This window comes from Larus michahellis, chromosome 7 (assembly GCF_964199755.1).
Source record: "Larus michahellis chromosome 7, bLarMic1.1, whole genome shotgun sequence".
Taxonomy (NCBI): Eukaryota; Metazoa; Chordata; class Aves; order Charadriiformes; family Laridae; genus Larus; species Larus michahellis.
The window spans coordinates 5,585,954-5,604,511 of NC_133902.1; the positions used below are offsets into that span (position 1 = coordinate 5,585,954).

At 35.9% G+C, this 18,558-nt stretch overlaps 2 protein-coding genes across 2 annotated transcripts in view; one reads left to right on the forward strand and one right to left on the reverse strand.

Moving 5' to 3' along the window:
- Positions 1–338: 338 nt before the first annotated feature.
- SPATA22 (spermatogenesis associated 22) lies at positions 339–6,552 on the forward strand. The gene is made up of 9 exons (XM_074596178.1): positions 339–404; positions 1,626–1,718; positions 2,118–2,246; positions 2,866–2,920; positions 3,056–3,151; positions 4,195–4,549; positions 4,878–5,007; positions 5,845–5,942; positions 6,276–6,552. Exons 2-9 carry the CDS (start codon positions 1,676–1,678, stop codon positions 6,465–6,467), a joined length of 1,098 nt encoding a protein of 365 aa, XP_074452279.1. The 5' UTR covers positions 339–404; positions 1,626–1,675; the 3' UTR covers positions 6,468–6,552.
- Positions 6,523–18,558, reverse strand: part of LHFPL7 (LHFPL tetraspan subfamily member 7) — a 67,269-nt gene continuing 55,233 nt past the window's right edge. The window contains exon 3 of the mRNA XM_074596183.1: positions 6,523–10,734. Within this exon, the coding sequence (XP_074452284.1) occupies positions 10,508–10,734 (227 nt within the window). The 3' untranslated portion in view covers positions 6,523–10,507. The remainder of the gene's footprint in view (positions 10,735–18,558) is intronic.

The following is an 18,558-nucleotide window of genomic DNA, read 5'->3' on the forward strand; positions in this document are numbered from 1 at the left end:
TTGCGTTCACACATTTGTGGCAATTCAGCTCCTGCCCCGGGTTCTCTAAGTGCTGAACATACCACCACGCGGGCCAGTTCCACGGGTGCGGTGGTAATTAGTTAAATCCTACACAGCACCCATTTAACCGCGCCCCGCCCGCCGCCGGGCCGGTGCCGTCCCCTCCCTCAGAGCCGCCCACCGCCAACTGCGCCTGCGCCAGCCGCGCCTCAGCCGGGAGCGCGTGGGAAGCCCCTTCCCGCCCTTTTCCCGCTCCCTTAGGCGCGAGGGCGTTGTTTCGTGGACCGTTTTTTTTTGGCGGGCTTCGCCTCAGTCCTCTCCCTCAGCCTCCGGTAAGGGCTTCAGGCTCCTTTAGCCCGTGTCTGGTGCTGCTGCTGTGTGAAGTACAGCGGAGGCTTACACAGGTATCGCCAGTTATCCATCCTTAGCTTACTTTTTTTTTTCCTACAGGTTAGCTCTGGGATTTGGTTGCATATCTTCAAGAGAGGACAGAAAGCAAAGCAGTGCAGTCTAAAATGCTGTGCAACACCAAAACTGGCTTCATAAACTGAAATGTCAAGTTCAGAGGGTTTTATTTTACAAATCACTTATGGCCATTAGGCTTCATAGTGCCTGGTTAAATTGTGTAACAGCAATTAACTAGAAGTTGCTGTAATTGACATGTAATCGACGTATCTCCCAGAAATAAAGAGTGAATTGATCTATTAGTCTAGCTGTGGTAGGTACTTGTGCTTCATTCTTATCAACATCTTTAATAGCTGCCTGCAGTTAACTGCCAGATCAAAATGCCTATACAAATGTATAGGTAACGTCTTACATTATTTATACACACAAGCATGCAGTATTATTCACATGCCACTAAAGGCAATATGCACCAGCAGCTAACTTTGATAGAATAGCAACTAATGCAACACAGCAGTCTGTGTAGTGTCCTCGATGTATAGAGTAATGCATAGACATTCACTATACAAGTAATCAGAAAACAAATATGACAAACTACCTGTACCTAATATGTTAATATATACTTTTTCTGTTCATAATATTTGGCTGATAATAATGTGTTCTTGACTTGTGAAGTATTATATATGAGGAAATTGGCTAAAGGTTTTAGGTCTCTACCATAAAGTACAGAAAAGAAGTTTATTTTCTGAAGCGTGCCACTATTTTTTACAGAATAGTTAAATTGTAGCTTTACTCAAAGCCATGTAGCTTGCCGTCACACTTTTGAGCAATGTATAAGTATGCATTTTCTATTAGTATTATATTTTCAGGAATTAAAAAAAAAATGAATTTATATTTGGCATTTGAATGTATGGGTGCTTTTAAATTCAGAAGTGAAATCAGTATTCTTAAACCACTTTGAAAAAGTAGATAATGTAACATTTACTTCAAGAATGTAATCATGTGGGCCCTTACGCTGCAAAGAGCAATTGCTTGTTACTTGTGTACCTGTGGATCTTCTAAACTCAGTATAACTGCTCAGTACAATGTGTTAGGCTTGTGTCTGAAGGGATGTGTGACACTGGATATAGAGTTAAGAGAAAACACCATAAAATCACATAAAATTTAGATGCGTTTACAACATGAATTAGTTTGCTTTGTCTGCTTATCTAACTTCCATATAGGAAATTTGGAGTAATCAATACGGTGTTGCCTATTAAGATACAGCAAAGAAATGAAACGGAGCTTGGCTGACACATCAACTCGCAGCACAGCAGGTACCATCCATTCATTTGTGCTTTACAATTCATACCTTATTATGCTTTTTTTTATATATATATCTATCAACACACGAGCGGTATTCATACTGTATTCAGTGCTGGACCCCCATTTCCTGAGTGGACTTGCATGTGTTATCTGTTTTATTGCAGTACAGGGCAAGATTTTGAATAGAGTCGGGACTGGTCACAAAGGGAAATGTTTCTTTCATGGGATGGACAGAGAGCTGGCAATATAAATTCTGTGAGGGCAATGGCTGGTCTGTTATGTGTTTACGAAATGTAATTCCTATTGGTGATGTAAAATAATTGTTAAGTAAATTTATTTACATATTTCAAGTGTAGATTCTGTATCCTTTTGCTATTGGAAAAGTAGTATTATTTGAAATTCAATTTTAGGTTGTCTGCCTGTACCTCTGTTCAATCAGAAAAAAAGAAATAGACAGCCCCTCACATCAAATCCACTGGAAAATGATCCGGGTACCAGTTCAGGGACTCGTAATTACAACTTTTCTCCCACATCATTCGGTAAATAAGATACATATATATGTATTTTTTTTAATGGCTCTAGTTCCAAATAAATCTTAACTTTATGATTGTATTTTATTAAATTAGACATTGTCTTTATCAAGAACTGTATGTATCCTTTACATTTATTTCTGAAAAGTTCATTATGTAAAAAAATGTCCTCCAGGAAATTTCTTTCTCCTCTATACAATTGAGCTTTTTATACTTTGTGCCTAGAGGGAGTTTGACTCTGTGTGTGTTAGAGAATGAAGTAGCACTGGCATTTAAATAGAGTCTCTTGAAACTCTGACCTTTTGTTTTCAGTTGATTTCAATCAACATTCAAGTCCTGTGTTACAAGAAGAAACATTTATAAGATGTCTTTCTTGTAATTCAGAAAAGAACTTCTGTTTTTCAAATTCTACTTGGAAAGAATGATGCAGAATTCTGCCTTTAGTGCTTTTGTTATGTTTTACTTATAATAAAGTAAAAAAGTTTGCTTGTAATAAAGTCTTACTGTGCTAGCAAGTCTAATGTCTGTAACTTAAGCTGATAAAAGCGTAGGAGCCCTAAGTAGATGTATTACCTTTCAAGCTTTTGAGTTTGTATCCATATTCAACCCTTTGTCTTTTGAGAATTAGGCTGGGGAACTGCAAACCCAGAATTGGCTGAACTACAGAAAGCAGCAAACAATGGGTATGTAAAAGCCGATTATTTGTTGCTTATTGGTTTTTATTTGGGTACTAATTGTTTCACAAACTATGATCCATGTGTCTGTCTTACAATAAAGCTGCGGCTATGTGACTGACACTTTAAACTTACCTTTGAAAGCCGAACAGAACATCAGGTGGCTCCTTCCCTTATGAAACCATCAAATGCATCAAAGTCTAATTTAGCAAATGCTGGAAAAAACTTGTATGCCTGCAGGTTGGTGAAGTCTTTAATTTTTATTATCCTTCCTTAACCAAAATTATTCTCACGTGAAAATATATCTTACATTATTTCATATTCTTGTAGCATCCAGAGAGACACACTTGATTCTCAGATCATCACTGTAGTCCTGAATAATTCCATTGTGCTTATGAGCCAAATGCCACTGAAATGAAGTATCTTTCCAGTGTACCTAATGAGGCCTATTAATTAGACCTAATATCTAGCCTTATTATCAGGCCTAAAATTCAGTCTTGCCATAAAAGTTAATTGATTTTTGCCTGTCTTTGATGCAAGCTTTTGAGATTTTCCTTTACTTGAAGTTAAATTTATCAATACACTCAAATAAGCTTCTATAAGTGTAGCTAAGGGTGGTTATATATCAAAATTATTACTCAAAACTGAATATAATTGTGAACTCTGTGCTTTTATAAACCAAGGAAAAGCTTACAGATTCAGATGCATAGAGCTGGCAGGAAAACTTTCAACAATGTTATAGCTGTCCTTTTTCTCTCCCCCCTTCCTCTTGTTCCTTTCCAATGGCAAAAAGAGAGCGAATGTTTCGAACAAGTGCCTTCAAAGGCAAAATGGAATGGGGGTGGAAGGAATTTCTGAGATGCCTTTATAAAATGAAGGGTGTTAGAAATAATGAGGTCAGCACTAGAGTTTGTTGTAAAATGACTTCTTCAGTGATGGTGGTAGAAGAATTTGAAAATGTCACTCTCAGAAGAAGCTTTGCTTCTTTTATTTTAGAGTTATGGAAAAAATGTGAATCTTGGGTCAGGAAAGATCCCTTATTCAGGGCAGGACAATAATTGAGCAAGCTTTTTATGACCTATTGAATTCAGCTGGATTTAAGCACAGGTGGGATCACTGCCCTGTATATGGATAAATTTAAGTGGATACTCAAGTGCTTTGAGTCTGAATATTTAACAGATGTTTTAAAGCTAAAACAAGAATACATAGATTGCTTTTATTACCTATCTGAGTAGTCAGAATAGATACTGTGATACTGAACTATGTCTTATATTGTACTGCAGGGCAGAAGAGAAGGCTCCTAGTACTAAGGATTGGAACAGAAATGAGTATAGACCTTTAAGTAACACAACAGATTTAAGACCTCATAGTGGAATTATTCAAAAGTTTCAGAGCCTTTCAAATAGTCTGAAAACTGTTCAGCAACAAAAACACTCTGATAACTGTAGTTCATCTCAGCATGTCAAAACAACAGAAACCAGCCAAACATACACATCTAAAGGACAATGGCCAGTGAAACCTAACACTGTTTCAAGAAGTCTACAGGATCATAGTCTGGCATATAAATTTAACCACAATATTCAGCAAAATAAAATGAATGAAAAACAATCTAATTGTGTTCCAGAAGACAAAAGTCAGGTAAACTTATGGGAGAGAGTTAATAGGAAGATGCAATAAAGAAAACAGTAAAGAAAACGAAAATTGAGGAAATATAAGGCTTTTATCAGTCCTAGCTGCTGTAGTAAACCTTTAAGTTTCTAAAATTTAGAACTGAGATTTTCATACTACGATAACCTACAATCCTCAGCATGATCATATAAATTGGCAGGGAGTTGTTTGTCTAGTCTGAACAAATACTTTAATTTTAATGTAAATATTGGATATTTAACATAATATATAAATTATGTGCCTTTTGAAATAGTGTGAATGTGTATCTCTAACTTGAGTTTTCATCTTCCACTGAAAGGAATTTTCATCATCTCAATTAAAAATGAAAGAAAAAAAGAATTCTTTGCGGATCTTATCTGCAGTCATTGAAAGCATGAGGCACTGGAGTCAATATGCTGATAAAACTCCACTATTATTTGAAGTTTTAGGTAAGCGTGGTAGGTTGTGCTATAACTGATAAAAATGGTAGGACAACAGCCAAGAGAAAGTGTTATTAAGTGTAGGAACAATAGCTGAAATAATTAAAGCCACAAAATACTGGCATGAGCACCAGCTAATGTTCCTGCTGGGAGATCCATGCAGCTATCAAAGGTGACTAAAATAGGTACAAAATTAATAATACAGTCATCCTCTAACATTTAAACTCTTTCTACCCCATTTACTTTCTTTTCTTGTTTTTAGGATGTGTTACAATAAATTTTCCTATTTAATAGGAACAGAGAGGTACAGTTTTACAGTAATTTTTAATACAGTTAATCTAGGAATAAGTTCAAGTCTGGAGTACTTCTAAACACAGATGAGAGTGTGTCGCGTTTTGTGAATTGATTAGCATTATCTGAGAAAAGAACATGGCAAAAGACTGAAATGACTAAACTTTAAAGCAAGGTGAATAAGAATACAATGTAATGGCATCTCAGAAAACTTATTTTGAAAAGGCTGCAAATATTTAAAGTTGATTTGCATACAAAGATCAACAAAACAAGAATTGTGTTGGGCTCTGCTTAACAAGGGAATAACCTGTTTACAGTGATGGTCATTCAGTTTAGAGAGATATCATATACAATTTTGCTGTTCAAAGACTAGGTAAAGCCCATCATTTGTGTTGGAACGTCCAGTGCTGGCAGCACAAGTTCTCACCGAAAGCTGATGCTGAACTGATATATCTTAGTGCTTTTGTGTAGTAAACATCGTCATGGTATGTTTGTATATCATACTTAGTGCTACTCTGATGTTACATCATGATTTATTCTTGCTAAATGGTATAGGCACACTTGATTCTGCAGTCACACCTGGACCATATGGGGCAAAGAATTTTCTTCTGAGGGATGGAAAGGAGATTCTGCCTTGTGTATTTTACGAAATTGTAAGTATGCCTATGTCTGTACATCACACAGACACCACTAGCTATAATACCTTTTATGAAGTTAATAATATTTTGTTCTGATAAAATAGAAAATTACTGTGTAAAGTGAAAGCTGGATGCTTATACCATATTGTTCCCAAACTGGTCTAGAGCAATAATCATGTCCCAGACTTTTTGTTTCAGCAAAAAAGGTGTGACTTTCTAAGGAGTTGGTAATAGCAAAAAAGCTGACGTAAATTCCTTTTGCGTTTAGTCTTCAGAAACCAGACATTTTGAAAGCTTTTATGTTAGATGAGATAATTTTTTTATTTGTTTATTATGCTTTTGATGAAGGACCGGGAGCTTCCAAGGCTAATTAGAGGTCGAGTGCACAGGTGCATGGGAAACTATGAGGCAAAAAGGAACATTTTCAAGTGCGTCTCTGTAAGACCAGCAACTGTTCAAGAACAAAACACTTTCCAAGATTTTGTTAAAATTGCAGATATTGAGATGACAACGTATGTAAAAAAAATGAATGAAACTTAAAACAGTCAAAATGGTTGTCTGAAATGGATTTTTTTCACTCATTACCCATAAAGGTTGAACATCCTAAAGCATTTTTCCAAAAATAATACAGAAAATCTGATTAAATAATTGAAAATATTACTATGGTGTGTTATCCAACAACGGTTAGTACCAATGTTTTGTTTCCATTATTACTTTTCATAGCTTATCTTTCCTAGTTATATTTAACAGGGTTTTGTTACATAGTAGATTAGATTTTACTGGAGAAATTCTGAATTAAAACATTGAAGTTTTGCAGTAGTGCAAGTGTTTTAGAAAAAGATCATCAATACAAATTCAGATTGCTGTTGCTTTTCATTATCTTTAGTTCTTAGAAATTCTTTCAATATCTGTTTCAAAATGTTGAGTATGTACTTCTTTTGAGGAGTTAATAGCAAACAAACATCAACAAAGTTCTTGTTGACTCTGCGTGTTGCATTAAAACTGCTCTTTGGTAGAAAGTAAGGAGGCATCTTTATTTCACTTCAGTTCCAACTAACAGGTTCCTTTTTCTTTGCTGGCTTACAAGAACACCTGTAAAAGCCTTTCTAGAAATGAACATAATGGAAACTATAGAAAGATTTCACAGGATGCAGCTGTACATATTACATACTCATATGGTTCCCGTTGATATGTTATCTGATTCATGTTTCTTTTAAAAAATAAATAATCACTATAACACCCGTATAAAAAAAATCAACACACTCTGAAGCTGTAGGAAGATTGCTCAAGGACACAGAGGAAGTTGGAGAGAAATAATTATTTGAACACAGAACTTCCTTGCCTTTGCCATAGAAACATCTTTCATGAGGGATGGACCATGTACATGTTTATGTGTCTTTGCCTTCAAACGTTAACTTCCATAGATTATTCCTGTTGTTTCTATTTCCTTTTCCTCTTAGCTAGTTCCCCTATTTCAGTAGCTTTGTATCAGATCTGTTGGGAATTGTAACACAACACAAAAGAATTGTCAAGAAAACAGTGAACAGGGTGATTATTTTTTTTTTAAATTTTATTATACAGTGTTGGCAATTGGAAATTTCACATTTAAAATAATTGAAATATTGTATCCAACAAGTCAAATACAGAAAACAGTTAATATTCTAAAAAGGAGCCAGCTAGTCAACGCAGAAACACATTAATGGAAAATACAGCTTTTAGTTACACTTAAAAAATTATATATTTAGAATAAAACTTGAACCTGGTCCAGTAAATCGTTTGACTTGTAACAGGAAAACGCTTTTACAGTTTAACGCGCAGACAGTCTTTATTTAAAAAAGTGATCTGTCAGTGTTAGTACATATATTGTTGGCAACACCCTCCCTTAATGTTCCAGTTGAGGATCTAAAGTATATGCTTTACTAACTGTTGTAAGAATCACTTGCATTATCATCTCTACCTTCTGTGCTAAGCTGATTCCGAGTGTGAGTGTTTCAAGGAGAGTTTCGTCTATCCAGTTGTAGAGGTAATGCTTCCAAATGGAAGCATTAGCTTAACTTATAAAAGGTGCAGAATATTACAGGATGTGGAGCTTGATGATCTTCACAATAGAAGTAGTTGAGTTTTAAGAAGTAAGTACATCAGTGTTGCAAATTGTAAGACTCCACTGTAACAGTAATTTAAAACTACAAAGGAAGTTTGAACTATGGGACCAGGCCTGCAAGCATCTGTGTGTGTCAACATCACGCAAATCTTGTAGTCCTACTGATTTCAGTTGAATGATTGATGGTTCCAGTTCTGCACATGTGGAAATTACGTTAATAAGTAATGACAGGAATAGGTCATTTGTGTCTAGTAGGTATGTTATGGCTGTTAATAAAAATCTAAAATAACTTTACTTTCAGTAAGTGTTTAGATCTTTGCAAAAATGTTTTCTACTTTACACTAACAAATCACTTTTTCTAGTGAAACATTAAGTGAACAGTCATAAACATTACACAAAACAGAAAAAACCCTATGTAATACAGTTTATACACATTGCTCAACATTTTTCAGTTGTTGGGTTTTGTTTGTTTGTTTTTTTTAACCATATTGATCCTGTCTTGTATAATGGTTCTAGTGTAAAGGCACAGGTTGGTTAGGAAAGAAAAGCCTGCATCTCTGTCTCTCTACTTCGCGGTGATGATTTTCTTTTTACATGTTGTTGTTATTCCTCACTTTTCTGACTCTCATATGAAAATGATCAATTTCAGCCATTAATTAAAAAAAGTGTAAGACATTATTGAAAAGTACATTACGATACAGAAGTGACTGAAATTTATTCTTCTTACCTTAGAGGCATTCCTTCAACTTATTTTGTTAAATATTTGGAAGATTGAATTCATTAGTCACTGTGAGCAAAAACGCATAGCACGCAGTCTCTCAGTGTACTTAATTCTACATTGAAATCTGTATTTTCAAAGATTAGTAATGGAACTTGCTAAGTTTATGTTCAGAATTTGCTTTTAGAGTGCATGACAATGTAACAACAGACAATAATTTTGGAAAACAATGCAACGTTCCATTGAAGTTTAGAGGGGTGAGGAATGTAAACAAGACTGCAGAAGTCTCTGACATTTATTAAAACAACACAGTGATTGTTCTATCTGTTTGCATTTTCTTATACATCCTCAATATGTCTCTGTTTGTCCCTTCATGTACGCTTTCCATTAAAAAAAATTTTTAAAAAAATCAGGAATCAGTTGGACTCAGCTAAGTGAAGAATAATAAATTTGATCACTTGGTTTTTGCCAAAATACAAACCTAAGAAGTACAGCTCTGAATTAAATATAATCTATGTGATTATTAATTTTTAAATAAATAATAGAAAATAAAAGATGAGAACAGAATTAGAATTCAGTTTTTATTTTAAATGAAAAACGTAACGGTGGAGTGAGATTAGAACCCAATGTTTCTTTTGCTTAAGGCAATCAAGTGCACTTATTTCAATGCTTGATAGTAATGAATTCAGTGCTATTGCGGAAATCAGACTTCACAAATTTCACATACAAACTCATGAAATATGGCCATTTGCTAGTTCTGATATGGCATCAGATTCTTATTAGTTGTGATCAGTAGCATTTCACTTCACTTTTTTTTTTTTTACAGTAATGGGCTCTTAATAGTAATGAAAATATTAGAATCTAGTTCATTCTGGCTTGTATTATCCCTACATATAAGGGCCATTCGGAACATACTTTTTTTTTAAACAAATTTTTCTTTTTGGCCTTAAAAATCAAACAATAAAATCTGCAGTTCTAATCATTCAAATAATTTTGTAAAAGTCCAGCTAAAACTATAATTTTAGAAATACTAAAAAAAAGTCTCTGGCATTTTTTTCCTGTTGTTAAATTATTAAATCATCATGAAGCCTTTGGAAGTAGTTAGATCTCTCTTTCTCTGAAAAGAAGTATTATCTAAATGTTATGCAAGTCTTCATGAAGATTACTCTAATTCTTGAAGATTAGATCAGTATTAAAAAAAGTGCCAACAACTTACAATATGCAGGTACTACTAATACATATAGATTAAAAAGAAACTTTTCTTGTATACAATTCATTTTAGGCACCAAACTTAATTTTAGGCCGTGGCTACTAGTAGGTGCTTTTGTCACTAATCAAAACAATTTTAACAAAATATCATTATTGATTTTAAAGTTATTGGGTTCGTAAAAGTTTTGACGTTTAATAATATATAAAAAGTGAATTGAAGCTTTTAAAAGACTTACAACTTTGAGACACAAAAGAAACTGGGAGGTAGACAGATGTTTTGAGGATAAACTGATTTTTTTTTTGTCTAAGGCATTATGCCACTATATGTTTAGAGCAGTATAAAGGCTGCTGACTCATCTTATTTCAATTCCAGAGTGTTCGCTGCTCATACGTACGGAAGACTATCAATGCACTTTTGGTCTTTGTGAATCTGACCTTCTCTTCCCCATCTCCTCTTTGCTCTTTAGCAATACAGCTAAATGGAAGTGCTATACTAATTTCTGCCCATTGCCCGTAGACAGGAATGTTCTGTTCTTAAACAGTAATAAAATACTATAAAATAGTAGGTATTGGAGTTGGAGATATGTGCTCTTTTGGTGCATATTTTGCAAAGAATGGTAAAAAGACAGACAACATGACCCCAACAATTGCCAGCATATACCCCCAGCCAATCTGGCAGTCTCCTGCATAGTAGATGTCTGAATTCTCACAGAATCTCTTCACAGTAGCAGAGTTGAAACCAAAAGGGTAAACCAAAAGCCCAGAAGCCATTATGAACACTAGAGAAGAGAAAAAAAAAAACACAACAATTATTATTGAACACTTAATTCCTTTGAAAAAAATTCCTTTTAGAAAAGCAAATATATGTTATATTAAAGTCAATGGAAAAAGTCATAGCTTAAAACTTACGATTGTCATATTATCTTCCTTTTCATAATTACCTCTTATGGACAGCAGTGTCATAACATGGTAGCAAGTTGGCATTGGAATTTTTTTCATGAGAACTCTTGCCCATTACATCACTTCAGAAACGTTGTAATCCAAATTATGTAGCCATTTAAAAAGTAAGATGATTCAAATACAGTGGAATCCACAGGAGAAGAATTCCTAAGTTTGCCGATTCCAAACCAGCTTGATTTTCTTCTCAACAGCACTTTTGTACTTGAGACAAACAATTACTTTGTTTTGCCAAATAAAAACTTTAAATGAAAGAGTTTAAACGTAGTTTTTCAGATTCTGCTGATTCGGTTCTGATAATGTAAGCACTTTCTCAATATTCTCAGTATTACAGACTCAAAATGCTTAAAAAATCCTGCATTTGACCCAAAGATTGTGAGATGAAAACCAATACAATCTGTCATCTTTTTATTTGGCTTTTAGGATTAGAGTCTTTCAGTATACTTTATTGGAATTTTCTCTGTAAACTTGAAGATTAGAAAAATTTTTGACCTAAAGTTGAGACTTAAATTATTAAGACCTAAAGTTCCCATATTGCCTAATTTTGGCAGCTTGGGCTCTAAAAACACACAATAAATATACCAGGACACGGGTGTAGAAATCTAAAGGTTCAGAAATTAAAGGCACAGAGTTGAAGTTGCAGGAAATCTCTGTCAGTGGGCTGTCTTTTATTCCTTCTAGCCAAAGACACTAACAGATTAATCCAGTGCATAATGAAGAAGTATGTCTAAAATACAAACAAAGTTTAAGCCACCTCTTGATGTTGGAAAGCCAGACTTGCCTCCTGCAATTACACTGTCTGTATTATCTGTTAGCTTTTAATAGAACTTCACAGATTTTACAGTCTTTAATGAATACACATTACATTTAAAGATCATGGCTTATGCAATTAATTTAATGAACAGCAGAGCCTCTTTTCCAGCTTTGAAAACAAGACTGCCCAAGGTATAAACCATGACTATGATGAAGACGCATTAAAATACTCCCGGTGCAGTTCTAAGAGCCTGTTTTTGCCCACCTTGGAAGTCAAGAGGGGCTGAGCGAGGCTGATGTGAAGGGTTATGCCACCCCAGCTGGTGTGGATACCCCTTGTTTGAGAGAACACTCAGAAACCATTTTTTCTTTTCTAGTCTTTCTGCTAATGAATAACCACTGTATTTAAAATCTGTAGTCTCTTTTAGAAGGCTTTATTTCATGTACTGGAAAGACACCACGAAGAAGTCCCTTTTCCTACCTTCCCATTCTTCCAGGGTAGTGTTTTGTTCAAATTCCGGGTGGATTGTTAGTGATTCAAGGATAGTGATAATCAGAATTAACTGTTATGTTTGAGCTGATAGATAATTCATAACCAGCAAACATCTAATGAAACATTAGGATTATAAAACAAACACTCCATGCTGTTCTCTGTATTTGTAATTGCCTTTCAGGTAGGGCATGTACATATTACTCCAATTATAACATTGGAGCGGCTTAATCTTAAAAGTATCCACTAAAAAAGGGCAATCACTCATTAATCTTTTTTAATGAAAAATCCTTTAATAAGTTTGAGGGCTAGATGAAGTCAAAAAGTTTAACACACTCAGCCTGTAAAGTCCCTGAATAATTTGAATAAAACCTTTCCTTCTAGTCTAAATGGAACCGCTGAGTTAATCCCTTGTAAAAAAACAGTAAGTCCAAGAAAAATGAAATTAAAAGGAGAGAAAGTGCAACAGAAGCCAAATTCCAAGTCTTTTTCCCTCTAGGGGAACTCATGTATGGGTACAAAGAGAAACTGCCTGCCAGTAAGTGGAGCTCTCTGAGAGCAAGGTGCTTTTACCTGCCCTTGCTCCCACAACCACTCTCTTTTCCTTTAAGCCTTTATGAGCAGTAAGTTTCCAGTGGTTCCCAAGGAAAGGAGGCTGTGGTGGTCCTCTTTCCCGGAACGAGGTGTGTGAAGGAGCCAGTTAAGGGAAAGGTCCTCCCCAGCGCAGGCAATATCTTGTGTGCATCTCACACTCCCCGATACTCAACCAGCTGCCCCTGCTGTGGGCAGCCAGGGCAGGAGGGAGCTCACAAAGTTCGGCACTGAGTTCCTCGCAGTTGTGCTTGTGCATTTAGTCTCTAACATCAAATAAACATACAGAAGCTGAAGCTAAATACAAAGAAGTAAGCTGTATTATGCAGATCTCCCTTAATTACACATGTATGACACCACTAAAAACAATGCAAAATGAAAATACAATTAAAATGAAGCTAAAGTAGACGCACACACAAACAACTGGTCTAGCAAAGGTCACTGAGCTTTCCCAAAAGAAGAAAAAGAGTTAAGGGCTAGCGTGCTTCCTTTGTTCAGTGGCACAGCCTGGCAGTTGTGTGACACTCTCGCACGCCCAGGGAAATTCCCTGAGCCCCACCTCTGTAGAAAGCAGCATGGGAAGCAGCCTTGGAGAACAACCAGAAAGAAGGGAGATTCTACTGCTGTTGTGAAGTTTGAGAGTGTTAAACTGCAAAGCCGAGCAATAAAATAAACCCTGTTAATCCATAGACCTGCATAGGTTGTAGCATTCACTCGTGGGTAATACAGCTGGAAACGGAACAACGTGCTGCCTAAGAGATTGCGGTGTGATGTGGATACACAGCATGGCCCCACGCAAAACTCAGGCTGCTCGAGTGCACGAAGAATCTTGAAATAGCCCCGTGGTGCAAAACCTTCTGTAAAATGTGGGGCCCATTTGCAAAGGAAAGCGAGCCAGTTCTAAGAGAAACAGCAACTGCTCTAAGCAAGAAGCAGGTCTAAAATTAAAAATTTCAGTTTGCTCATCTTTTCAAAGCCAAAATAGTCCATGCATCTCATTCCGCAAAAGAAAACATTATGCAGAATTGGAAGCAATCGTTTTATCATAAAATCCTTTTGAACTTTGCTAACTGTTAAAATTTTCTGGCTTTCTGACACTATCTCAATTCCTTGCTCTACTTCACATGTCAGTCCATATATATGTTTTCTTTTTGATTGGGTTACACAGAATTATTTTGAAGGTTATGCTTTACAGTGACACTAGTGTTTTGATTACCACTTTGGTGCTGATATTGTATGGTGTGATTTGATGGAAGAAGCTTTTTTTTTGAAGGCTAGAAATAATCTGTCACAGTTGAATGTAATGTGTTCACATATCAAACGGGCTAAAAAGTTACCCGTGGTTTCATATCCTCGGGCATGTCATAGAATGACCTCATTATTCTCATTTAGGCGCCCTCTTTCTTACAAAGGCTCAAAATATTGAATAGCCTGTTATTATCAGCAGAAGCCAAGCTTTCAGACACGGTGCTAATGACTGCTTAATAGTGCTGTCTGTCAGCAGTGTCGTTAGCTGGAGAGCACACAAAGAACCAGTGGGGCTCCATTTAGGCTCCTCATATAACACTTATGCCTCTGCATGGCTTTCCAACAGCAAACATCACTTTAAAAGGTGTCAGAATACAGTAGTGAGCGCATCTTACCATTATGTGTACTGTAATCCCGCTGTCATACAAGATGATGAGAAGCCTGGACAACACATTTGGGTCTGTTCTGTAGCATGAAGCATATGCAGTGTAGAGGGGACTTGCTGATAAAGTGGATAGCTGGAGTTCTTTTTTTAAACATGGCTTGTCTGATCATTTGGTTCATTTCTCATCAGTCGTGTTAAAACCATGCATTTTTTTGTTTTAATCTGACACAGGGTGTTTGTTAGTGCCAACTCCTCATCCCCTGAGTTCTCACCAGTAAGTCACAGCCACTGCTGACTGCAAGGCAATCTAAAGTCAAGTCTGCATGCATTGCTTCAACTGTAAGTCACTTTTTATTTCTACTTTATAATCTTCTGTCCTCCTAAACACCTACAGTCTCACCCTCATCCTCTCACACCCTCTTCACTTCACTGGTGTCCTACAACCAGAGGGTAAATGGCGGTTTCCCTCTGAAGGGTTTGCTTGCCAAGGCAGGACCTCTGCACTATGCTCTTGCTCCTTGGGCAGGCCCAAAGCTTAAAAAATATGTCTTGCCTATTTTTTTTAAAAAAACTAGATTCCTGATTTTGTAGATTTCTAAATAAAATAACTTTAATTAATAGGTATAAGACATTATTAGAAAGGAGGACACTTCTTTTTAGGGAAAACGGGGCATTTTGTAGAAAAAGTTGCAAATTGTTGGTGATAATACTGAATCAATGACGCTTCTACTCTGGGAAAATACATTTTCTGCTGTTTTAAAATCTAATAAACTATAACTCTTTGTCATTGCAATGGTTCATTCATTTCATTAAGCTTCTGAAGTACTGTTTAATTATTTAAATTTATCACATACCATTTACAAGTTTATTTTAAACCAGACAAACCAATGTAATGCAGTTCTCTAGAGTGTGTGTAGAGGGCACCAATGTACAACACTCTTAAATACCATGGGCAAAAAATGGCTATTTCCATTTCCACTTCTTTTGGCAAGACTGATGGAGTTTTCAAAGTATGAAACAGAATAATTGAATAGTTTTCTGTATTGTGAAGCAGGAATGTGAAAACTTGGCTAAGCTTATGTGTATCCTTCCATACTAATGTTGAACTGGGTGGAAATCCAGAGGTGGAACGCAAATATTATAGAGATTGGAAAAAGCTATTTTATTTTATTGTATTTGTTACCACATTTAGATGATGTGTAGTAGCAGTACTGATCACCAGTCGTAAAATATGTTGTGTGCATGAATTATCTTCCTGAAATTACATGCTGTAAAAAGATTAGTTTGTTTTAGAAGTTTAATTTGCTTATTTTAGGAGTATATTATATTCCTGATACTTGTGACAATGAAAGATTAATTGCAAGATTGTGGGACATATCAGACAATCATTAGAATTAGGGCTGAATCGTAGGCCAGCAAGAGTATTATTCCAACCCTATTACAGATTATCACAGTCTTATCGCTTCTTGGACCATTTTTATTGACAGAGCTTGATCTACCAAAGCAGTTTTCACTCATCTCATCAAAAAGTTTCTTCTCACATATAATCCATTACCTCCCTTCCTAAAACTGGCAATTCTTCTTATGCACAAGCAGTTGCCTTTGAATAACACACTTCCTCTCAGGTTTATATATTTTATTAATCTGATAATTTTATTCGCGCCTCTTAAGCTATCCTTTATGTTAATGTGATTTTACTTACATCATTTTAAATGGGAAAGCAAATGCTGATCCAAAGCCTCAGACACCCTAACACAAAGCCAGAAATACAGCTAACATCTGTGCAGCAATGAGAAAACCTTTCAACCACTAACACAGCCAGACATCTTCAAAAACATCATCTCTTGTCCTGCTGCACTGACTAACCTGCACTCAGTACCTTCCTGCACTCTTCCCAAACAAATATTTTTCTAGCATGCCTGAAGGGTCACTATATTTAGGATATTTTGGACATAGGTGGTGCAAAAAGGAGATACCTATACAAAAAGGAGATAGCTGTATGTCTCTTCCAACGACTGGAAACCTAAAGACAATGCTAAATAAGATCCAAGGTCACAGTTACTATTGGTAATAGCTGTGCATGAGCGTACAAACAGAAACAAGATGGAATTTTGGGCTTCCACAAATCAGTGATTTCCTTTTGGCTACTTCAGAAAAGGAGGCATTACCTAGAGTAATTTTGGTGAGAGCTGAAATGCACCTAAAATCAGTAGGCATCATTTTAAATGGCAATGAAGTATAAATAAAATAAAGAGGAAAGTGACCTGTCAAAGATAAAACAAACCAGACAAAATCCTAGTGTTATGGAAACAAAACTTTGGATGCAGAGGGCAAACAGGGACCACTATTAAATGCCATTCTGCTCTGCTGAGCTCCTGCAGGTGCATGTCAGGCACCTATAGTTCAAACTCTTGAAAGCAGCCCCAGCAATTATTCCTTCCAAGGAAAGCAAAACGGAGAGCAGGGAAAAAGGATAATAACACCCATATACTTGCTATCAAAATGTAGCTATCTTCCTTTGTAACTGAACAAAGAGCTGGAACTCATAATAATGATACAACCAATTCTAACATATTACAGTTAGGCTCTTCTCTTTCGTAAAGAATTATCCCATTGGCTTCATTTCAGTCAAAGATGTTGTGATTTGGAGAGCATGTATCAGTGCTGGACTGTTGCCAAATAAGTAGATTATACCAGTTCCTTTTCTAGCTTTTCTAAATGGTGCAACTCACAAGTTAGCACTTAGCAGCTGTAATATAAATGTGGTTCTAACAAAAGCTATGTAGCTTCTCAAACTCCTTTGTTAGCTAACAAAGGAAATGTGTTAGTTTGAACAATGTCTCCAAACTCTATTTTTAAATAAATGCCAAGTATGTGACTACAGCTTACAAGCTAAGGAACTGCATCAGATATAGTAACTTGTATTTTTATATATCTATATATATGCAAAACTACTGGGAAATATATGTACGTAAAAAGCTGGACAGTGTTTTCCATTTCAGTTTATTTGGATTTAGCTGAGGTGGAATAGGAACAGGTTATTTTAAATAAAACTAGCACTGAAATAAAGAATGCCCATGCACCTTTTTTGCACACATCTTTTTTAGTACCACTGAAATATCCCATTGAAGTTCTGTTGGCACAACTTCCTCATTCAGATGGCCCTTATAGCACAAGTCACCTGTTTCAGAGATGTGTAACAATTGTACGAATAGCTGAGTCTACCTCACTTTTTAACTGAAGGGAGTGGAATCTAACTATCCAGACTTTGGAAAAGAAATTCTCTGAAGCCAGCATAGAGGTAATTGGGCTTGCTAATTGCTGCATTAGCTGCAGGTTTATTAAGGGCCACAAAAGGAAATGCCATCCCAGTGACCTTTGAGGTTGCATTTCACAGCATGTTTTCTACATGAGAACAAATGATGAAACTTCACTATTTCTGCCAAGTGAGTGGTAGCTATGGTGAAGATTTATGGATGTAATCTGGTAATCTATGGGCCTAATCATGCAGTTATAGAGTTGCGTGTCATTTACTCAAAAAGGCTGAAATGATCTAGCACTGTGTGGACTATGGTGAAAGAGTGCATTTTGTCATCTGCAAGGTTAGAAGATATACAGCCTATTTAGCAGACTGTAAAAGGGAGAGAGAAGAGCTAATGTTTCTCAAAACAGGAGACTGTTACACAAAATTTTACAAGACTCGGAGAGCTAAGAAATGGGGACTGTCAGATGCACTCTAATTTGGAAGCCATTGCAGTTTTCCTTTTTTGTATTGCTTCAATAATTATATATATTTTCTGTTTAATTTTTTGGAAATTATTTCAGTCATGCTCACTTCACCTCTTTCAGAACAGCAAACACAGAAGCAGATTAATAATATAATATTGACATATTTAAGTGTTGGATTCTTTAGATGAGAGCAGCATGTTCAGAATGTATTGTGCCTGTAATATGCCTGTATTCCCTTATCTCTGTGTTACTTTTTATTCAAGAGTTAAGGAGTGCTAATAGTTAAGAAGTGCCTATTTCAGTTGTTCTATTTTAGGTAAACATAATATGGTATACATTTTCTAAGCAATGCACGCTGGTCAACTGCTCAACTTCATTTCTACAAATAGAAATAAAGGTGGCAAACACTTTGCTTGTCTTCTTAACTATCCATGCCAAAATGAGTATGTT